The sequence below is a fragment of the Amphichorda felina genome (assembly GCF_050947745.1).
Source record: "Amphichorda felina strain 45539 chromosome Unknown scaffold_9, whole genome shotgun sequence".
NCBI lineage: Eukaryota > Fungi > Ascomycota > Sordariomycetes > Hypocreales > Bionectriaceae > Amphichorda > Amphichorda felina.
Window position 1 is genome coordinate 1609322 of NW_028145041.1, and position 8445 is coordinate 1617766.

The following is an 8445-nucleotide window of genomic DNA, read 5'->3' on the forward strand; positions in this document are numbered from 1 at the left end:
CCAAAAGTTGGAGGGGGGAAGGTTAGGATGACACAGGCGATGCATGCGGCGGCGGTGATGATTGAGAGGTCGCATGTTGTGGTATCGCATCGAGAGGGCAGTGAAGGCACGCGCCAAATCAGGGCGATGGGCAGGCGCGCATCACTGATTAATCGATCGCCCTGGTCGAGAGCTTAAATTTAGGTAGTCGGGGGCGCACCTCGGGGGATCGCACGGTGCAAAGTCAGAAACCGAAGCTGTGCAGAATGGAGCCGAGCTGGATTTGAGCTTGGCTGATTGGTTCGAGGGCAAGAATCGGATGGTCGCGACTTGCAACTTGGAGATGATGGAGGTTTCTCCCTCAGGCAGGGAGAGCGGTGAGTTCGGTGTGCTCGGTGAATTTCGGTGTGTGGGAGCTGAGGTTAAGTACCAACTTAGGTAGGTACGGCGGAAGTACGAGCTAGATCGGGTTACGACTCCAGAGCCCAGCGACTCCCCACTCCAGATGACCCGCCATCGTACGGTCGTCCTTCCCCACGCCGTGCACGACATCAAGCCAGCCAAGCTCGCCATGGCGCCAAACTCTCCCTCTCCTCTCTCCGCCATGGCGTTAACTAGGACTAGAATTTCATGCGCTCATTGATATACATTTTGTTTATTTTTATTTTCATTTGCCTTGATTCTACTGCGAAAAGGCCAAACCTTGGAATATGGGCTCCTTGACTGCGGGACGCTTCGACGTCAAAAAGATCGCCGTCATCGGAGCTGGACCATGTGGCCTTGCCGCCGCCAAATACCTCAGGGCACAGAACGCCTTCGACTCCATCGTTGTTTTTGAGCAGCAGGATGAGGCTGGAGGCGTCTGGAATTACACCGGTCGCCCTCCAGCTCCCTACCCAGTTCCTCAGCAGGACCCCTTTCTGGCCCCGGATGCCCCGCTCCCGGGTAGCCATGGGCGCCCACCCATCTTCCCGTCGCCCATGTACGAGAAGCTCCATGCAAACATTCCACGGACTCTGATGCGCTTCTCTGACAAGGAGTTTCCATCCGATTCCTGGCTCTTTCCCAGGCGCGAGACCATACAGCAATATCTGGTCGAGTACGCACAAGACGTGAGAGGACTCATCAAGTTCTGCTTCCAGGTCTCCCGCATCTCCCCTGCCCCGCGAGATGGCAGGGACAAATGGCTCCTCGAGGCTCACTCCACTGTGACCAGCGAGACTTTCAAGGATACCTTCGACGCAGTCGTCATTGCCAACGGCCACTACGCAACGCCGTCCACCCCCGGCATTAAGAACATCGAGGAGTTCCACCGGGCTTATCCTTTCATCATCTCTCACTCCAAGCAATATCGCACGCCGGACCCCTTCAAAGACAAGAAAGTGATTGTGGTGGGTAATGGGCCGTCTGGTATTGATATTGCTCTTCAAATCAACGGCGTCTGCAGACGGCCTGCTCTGCTGTCTGTAAGGGAGCCGACGCCTGCAGATAGGCTGGAGCATACCGGGTGCCGGGAGGTTCCCGAGATTGTCGAGTTTTTGACGGTTCAGAGGGGCGTCAAGTTTGCCGATGGAACTGTCGAGTCAGACATTGACGCCATCGTCTTTTGCACCGGCTTCTTCTACAGCTACCCGTTCCTCACCGACCTCCAGCGCAAGCTTATCACTAGCGGCAAGGGAGTCCACGGCCTATACAAGCATTTCTTGTGTATAGACCACCCCACGCTGGCCTTTCCGGGTCTCAACATCAGGGCAATTCCATGCCCTTTGTCGGAGGCTCAGGCTGCAGTGTACTCGGCGCTCTGGTCCAACAACATTGATCTCCCTAGCACCGAGGAAATGAGGCAATGGAGTGCAGAGCTGGAAGGCAGGAAGGGAGAAGCGCTGCATGTAATGTCGCCACAGGAGGATGGAAATTACATCAACGAGATGCATGACTGGGCAGCGAAGGCGAAGCACCAGGGCAAGGAGCCGCCAAGGTGGGACGACGAGACGTTCTGGGAGAGAAGTATCTATGCGGACGCCAAGTTGCTGTTCGAGAAGCAGGGTTGCAAAGCCAAGACGCTAGGAGAACTAGGTCTTCACTACCAGCGCGAAGAGGGGAGCTGAAGACTCAAATCGCCTAAGCAGTGTCGTATACTATATGCTTCATCGTGGGATGCAAGCGACGCTATATGAGACATGTTTTCCGAGAAACAGCAGACTAGGTGGCTTGGAGACCAACTGATTGCTGCGATTTGGGAAAATTTGGGATGATAGTTGGATCGGAGACAGGACATTGTTGCTTTGTATGTATGGACATCTTGCTCCGACATAGATCTGGAACAACATATGTACAGTTAGTTTATAGATGCATGGAGTTGAGGCTTGGGTTGGCAGACGGGTGGCTACGTACATAGTAGGAGGCATTGTTCACTGCGCTATTATCACTCTGTCTTGGTTGCCACTGACAACACTCAGTCACTTGCAGCTCATACGACCATGGCCTCGCAGGACTGGCACCTTGTCAAGCTGGAAGTGAGTTGTGGGTGACAACGAAGCCGAAGCCGAAGTGGACCCAGGGTCTTATCATGTCACTTTCGTGACAAGTCGATATCAAGAGCCCAACTGGGGTCGATGGAATGTGGATCGGATGCCAAGTCCCTGGGGTTGACCACCCAGTCTTGACCACCCAGTCTTGTCCACCCTCGACTAGACGGACCGTCGGACGCTCGACATGGATTTGTCAGTGAATCCCTTCTTCGTTTCTCTCTTATCTTTCCTTAAATCTGTGCCTGTGCGTTTGCCCTTCTCCCTATCCCATATCCGTGGATGCTCCAGACCGAAGCCACCGACTCACCCGTCCCATAATAGTCTATGACCGGTCCATAATCCCACACTGTCTCACCTTTATTTAGCGACCGTTAATAGCACGAGCAACATGGCCCCCCCGGAGTTGTCGCCGCCGCGCGACCTAAGCTATCACTTCTCGCGGTCGACCAAGAATAGGGAGCCCAGCGCCATCAAAGATTTCTACCGGTTTTTCCAGATCCCAGGCATCGGAAACCTCGCCGGTGGTAAGCTCTCCTTTTCTCCTTCTCTGTCGTGGTAACATTGAACCCCCACGCACGCCACCTGTCGGCTCATCGATCTGCACGACAATTGGATGAACAATATTAACGACAATCCGAATTCATAGGCCTCCCCAACGTGGGCCTCTTTCCCTTCGACACCCTCGAGGCCCAGATCGCAAGGCCCGAGCGATGGAATCGCACTCCGAACGACCCCAACCTCGACGCCGGCGGCGGTGACTCGTCCCCTGACCCCACCGCTGCCTCGCACATCACCGTCCCCAAGACTAACGCCGAGGTCGACCCTGTCAAGAAGATTGACCTGTCCACCGCCCTGCAGTACGGCACCGCCGAAGGCTACCCGCCTCTGCTGTCCTTCATCCGCCAATTCACCCGCAACCACCTGCACGCGCATGTCCCCTACGTGGGCGGGCCCGAGGTCATCCTCACCTGCGGCTCCACCGATGGCTTCTCCAAGGCCGTCGAGCTGATCGTCGAGCCCTGGCTCGCTGATAGGGACCCTGTTCACGAGCGCCCGGGCTTGCTGTGCGAAGTCTTCGTCTATGGAAATGCCCTCTCCACGGCCCAGCCCAAGGGCGTCCAGGTTGTCCCCATTGAGATTGACAGCGAGGGTATGCTGGCATACGGACCCGGCGGTCTGCAGGACGTACTGGTGAATTGGGACCCCCGGAACGGCCGCCGTCCGCATCTCATGTACACCGTGACCATGGGCCATAACCCTACCAGCGGCGTCCTCTCCGTCCAGCGGCGGAGAGACATCTATGCCCTATGCTCCAAGTACGACATCATCATTGTCGAGGACGACCCTTACTGGTATCTCCAGTTCCCCTCTGCCGCCGCTGAGGAGGCAAAGTCGCGAGACGTCGAGCCTCCCTGCAAGACGAAGACCTACAAGCCCACCAAGTCCAGTGGCTACGAATTCATCGACTCTCTTGTGCCGTCCTATCTGAGCGTAGACACAGATGGTCGCGTCATCCGCCTCGATACCTTCTCCAAGACTATTGCTCCTGGATGTCGTCTTGGCTGGATAACCGCGCAGCCTAGGTTCATCGAGCGTCTCGTGCGGTAAGCCAACTAGCTGCCCCCTGAGCCCCAAGCTCCTCCCCGTCTAACAGCCATCTTAGTATTGCCGAGTCCACCACCCAGCAGCCCTCCGGCTTCGTCCAGTCCATGGTCGCCGAGGCCGTCATGGGTCCCCAGATCGAGCCCACCAAGACCTTCCTCGCCCTCTCCACCCGCGACAAGCTCACCTTTGACGGCTGGCGTATGGACGGCTGGGTCCGCTGGCTCGAGGGCCTGCGCGGCGTCTACGAGCGGCGCATGAACGCCATGTGTAGGCACCTCGACGCGGGTTCCCACGAGCTCAAGCAGTCCACCCCGGTCAGCGACCTCGACGCCGAATGGGGTGTTATCACCAAGACCCGCCTCATGTCCTTCGACTGGCCCCGCGGCGGCATGTTCATCTGGGTGCGCGTCCACCTCGAGAACCACCCACTGTGGCGGGCCCGCGGCGACTCGCTGCCCCTGCTCGACGGGCCCGCCCTGTCGGCCGCGCTCCTGATCTACCTGACGCACCGGCCGCACCTCGTCATCGCCGCCCCCGGCGGCATGTTCAGCGCGACGCCCCGCGTGGCCACCGAGCGCGGCTGGCAGTACATGCGGCTGTGCTTTGCGGCCGAGGATGGGGACAAGATCGACGCGTGTGGGAAGCGCTTCGCCAATGGTGTGCAGCGTTTCTGGCGCATCAAGAGCGTGGCCGAGATGGAGAAGCTGATCTATGAATTGAGTGAGGGGGGCGGGAGCAATATCGAGGGCTTCAGCACTATGGGGTGCGGAATGGGTTGCTAGATAGCGGAGTCAGTAGTCGTGAAATGCAGGTTAAATAGTAGTGGGTTGGCTTAGAGCGAGACGTCATGATGCTAATGTTGCAAAGACACAATTCACATCACAGAAACAAAGCGTAAATTAATGAACAGATGGAATTTGTCATGAAAATTCGAATCTTTTATTTGATCCTTGGGGGCTCAATCCTCCCTAAGCCCTTAATGCGCCTCGATGCCAAACCATGCTAAGCGCCAGCCAGTCCACCACACCTTTCCACAGCGTCCTAGCCCGCTGCACACCCAGCAGGCAAGGGTGTAACAGAGAAGAAAGAAAGAGGCACTTAAGCCTCCTTCTTCTGAGCCTCCTGGGCAAAGACGGAGGCGTAGGGGTTCAGGCGCAGCATGACCTGCTTGTTGCGCAGAGGGTTCTTCTTCTGCACAGCGGAGCGGCGGGTGACGGCCTCGCCCTTGGGGGCGTTGAGGGAGCTCTGGATTTCGGAGCTGTTGATGAGACGGGCGAGATCGGCCTGCGAGACGACGTTGGAAGGCAGCAGGAAGTCGCGCTTGTGGGCAGAGGGCTCGGTGGTGGAGCCGTAGATCTCGTCGAGGGCCTTGAAGGCGGCGGAGGACCAGACGACGAAGCGGCCCAGGTGACCACCGGGAGCCAGCTGGAGCAGGTTCAGGGCGGTGACGGGGCAGGTCTCAACACCAGGGATGTTGCGGAATCCGCGGACGAGGTCCTTGCCATCGATGGCGGGGTCGTAGACGACGAGAGGACCACGGCGCTGGCGGTGGCGGCGGCCACGGAGCTTGCCCTTACCGGCACGGAGCTTCTTGGAGCCCTTGACCTTCTCGATATCGGCACCGGCGCCGACAGCCTTGAGGAGAGCCAGAGAGCCGGCGGTCTTGGCGGTGGCACCAGCCTCGAGGATGGAAGAGTCGATGACGAGGGGAACCTCGGCAACGGTCATGACCTGGTGGCCACGGGCCATCAGGAGAGGGGCGGCAGCAGAAGCAGCCAGGGCGGAGCAGGTAGCGTAGCGCCTGAGTTTTTCATGTTAGTTTTCCCCCCACTTTTCGACGCGACAAACTGCGATTGCACTCACTTCTGGCCCTGGTTGATCTTGACGTGCCACTTGCGCCAGATCTTGGTGGGAGCGAACATGCGGCCGGAACGGCACATGTTACCGAAGGCGGCCTGACCGGCACGGTGAGTACCACCACCGGAGACACGGGGGATACGGGCGACGGCACGACCTGAGAATGAATGTCAGCTCCTGGCTCCAACATCCGCGATAAAGCGAGCCGAGTTTCGCGTCTCCTCCTCTTCCTCGCTCTTGACGCCCCATCGCCCCCATTGTCCTCTCGAAACCCTCGGCTCGCCGAAGAAAAATGAAGCACTAACCAGTTCCCCAAGACTCAGCAGAGGTCTGGTGACCGGCCTTCTCGCTCACAGCGTAAGGCTGGCGCTTGTTCTTGGCCATGCCGGTGTGAACCTGCTGGACAATGTCCGGGCGGATCGGGCTGGCGAAGACAGCAGGCATGGGGTGGGTAGCTCCCGTGGGAGTACCATCTTTGCCGATGATGGAGACAGTAGGTCGCGAAGCCATTGTGACGGTGGGACTTGGACCTGAAAAAGAGCAATTGTCAGTATTGATGCTCGAAATATCGTGGAATCGTCCGCGTGGCGGCACAGGGTGCGTACCTCGGTCGTTGTGCGGCGTCGGAAGTTGTGATGCTAGAGTGGAAGGTTTTCCGACTGGGGCTCACGACAAATTTCACCTGGGAATTTTCGCTTCGATTTAGTGGGCGGAGACCCTAACCGGTGCGAAGGTACGTACCCGCTACAAGCCCTTGGATCTGTGCACGTGACTGGGTGGCTGGCACAGTTCGCGCTGACAGTGCATCTCTAATTCTGGCAGTTACACACTGTACTTGGGTGGAGGGAAGGGGTCTGACTGGTCTGAGTCCCTCAAAGTAGTACAGCTGCAAGAGAGTCATTGAAACTGATATAGGAGAGAGATTGCTCGTTCTGTTCCCAACATTGAGCTACTGCGCTATATCAGAATCGTCATAATCATTTATAGTAGAATATATCCAATCATCATATCGTAGATCCCATCACTCCCATTTCTTCCACTCTCGAATCAGGTTTCCAACCCGCTCCTCTGTCCAAGCCTCGTCATGGCGCTCCTGGTCTAACTTCACGAGCTGGCGATGAATATCAGCCTCGACGGATAACCTCTCCATCACCTTAGCCTTGAGATACTTTGCGTCGTCTCGTCGACACGCCTTCTTGAAAATTTCCCTCATCCTCTCAGAGTACAGCTGGCAGGTCGCTAGTGGTATCCTCTGGGTGTCCTTGTAGAAGTTTCGAGCAATCTTGTCACTTCCGAGCCTGGGTCGCACTACCTCGTCAAAACAGTCTGCGCATACCGTAAAGTCCGGGATGTACTGCATGGTGTGCCAGTATGAGTCTGGAACTGGGCTATCCTCGTGGCATTCTTCGACTGTACTGAGTCGCTCGATCTTAGATGCTAGCGCACTGACGTCTGGCGGCTCGCTGGTCTTCACAGCCTTGTCTGCCGTTGTCTCCATCGTATCAAAGTACAGAGCGAAGCGTTTCCTCTGTGGCTTGAAGTGCAGCGCACAGATGCTGCTGAGGGGCTCTGGGCGCGAGTCTAGAGGGACGAAGGCCCCCATTAGACTGGGCAGCAGAACCTCCACAGTTTTGGCACACTGATAGCACACGGTGAAGTTGGGGACCACGCGCCTTTTGTACGGGTCCCGAACTGTGAACCAGTTTCGAACGGCTTTCCGACTCCCGGGGCACGGCTGGTTTCGTGAACTGGCAGCTACGTTGTCCACTTGTTGGAAGAGCCTTAGATCCGAGTATTCGTTCTTCAGAGTAAGTAGCCACGCAATACGATACCAAGGTGACGATCCAAAGTCACATGCAATGCCCCTATCGGTAGGCCGAAGGATTGGTTGAAATTGCGTGCGGTATTCCGTGTTGGCGAAGACAGACTGGTAACAGTCAGGGCAGATGTTGAAATCAGTGCGTGACAGTGTCAGCCAGTCCATTAGGCCAGCTTGGGGCTCTTTCCGCTGGCACTGTGAAAACTTTGGCATGTGATTTCCACCCCGACCTTCGGAGTAGCGCCGGTAGGAGCCCATCTCGTGGTCAGGAGGCACGGCGTCCCGTTCGGGATCAAAAGGAGGCGGCCATACGGAATTTTTGGTGGCTGTAGGTGTCGCCGTCTGGGGTGTCTCAAAACTTCGCCCAGGAGACCCAGATACAACAGCTGGGATTTCAGGCATTGATACAGATGGGTTTGGTTGAGCTAGATATGGCAATAATCGCTCAGTCCGCCTCGCAGGAGCATCGTCGGGGTAGGGAAGGTAAGCCTGGTGCTCATCCCTGGTGATTGGGAATGTGGCCGAGGATCTAGGGTTCATTGGTACTTCAGCAGGAGCAGCTGAAGCTGGAGGAGCGTGAGCCGGTATAGTGGGGGCTCTTGATCGAGAGCGGTCCTCCTGCCATGCACCCCTTTCTCCCGCAGAGCTGATGAT

At 57.1% G+C, this 8445-nt stretch overlaps 4 protein-coding genes across 4 annotated transcripts; 2 read left to right on the top strand and 2 right to left on the bottom strand.

The window, feature by feature from the left end:
• Positions 1-689: 689 nt before the first annotated feature.
• Positions 690-2087, top strand: FMO1 (monooxygenase; the record flags this gene model as incomplete). The annotated part of the gene is made up of 1 exon (XM_083198422.1): positions 690-2087. The coding sequence occupies one exon, from the start codon at positions 690-692 to the stop codon at positions 2085-2087; it is 1398 nt and encodes a 465-aa protein (XP_083046157.1).
• Positions 2088-2898: 811 nt separating this feature from the next.
• Positions 2899-4897, top strand: ACO1O0_009070 (pyridoxal phosphate-dependent transferase; the record flags this gene model as incomplete). The annotated part of the gene is made up of 3 exons (XM_083198423.1): positions 2899-3034; positions 3157-4114; positions 4174-4897. 3 exons carry the CDS (start codon positions 2899-2901, stop codon positions 4895-4897), a joined length of 1818 nt encoding a protein of 605 aa, XP_083046158.1.
• Positions 4898-5213: 316 nt separating this feature from the next.
• Positions 5214-6482, bottom strand: RPL4B (60S ribosomal uL4 domain-containing protein; the record flags this gene model as incomplete). The annotated part of the gene is made up of 3 exons (XM_083198424.1): positions 5214-5916; positions 5979-6129; positions 6278-6482. The coding sequence occupies 3 exons, from the start codon at positions 6480-6482 to the stop codon at positions 5214-5216; spliced, it is 1059 nt and encodes a 352-aa protein (XP_083046159.1).
• A 511-nt stretch (positions 6483-6993) lies between these two features.
• On the bottom strand, positions 6994-7956 carry ACO1O0_009072 (uncharacterized protein; the record flags this gene model as incomplete). The annotated part of the gene is made up of 1 exon (XM_083198425.1): positions 6994-7956. The coding sequence occupies one exon, from the start codon at positions 7954-7956 to the stop codon at positions 6994-6996; it is 963 nt and encodes a 320-aa protein (XP_083046160.1).
• Positions 7957-8445: the final 489 nt, after the last annotated feature.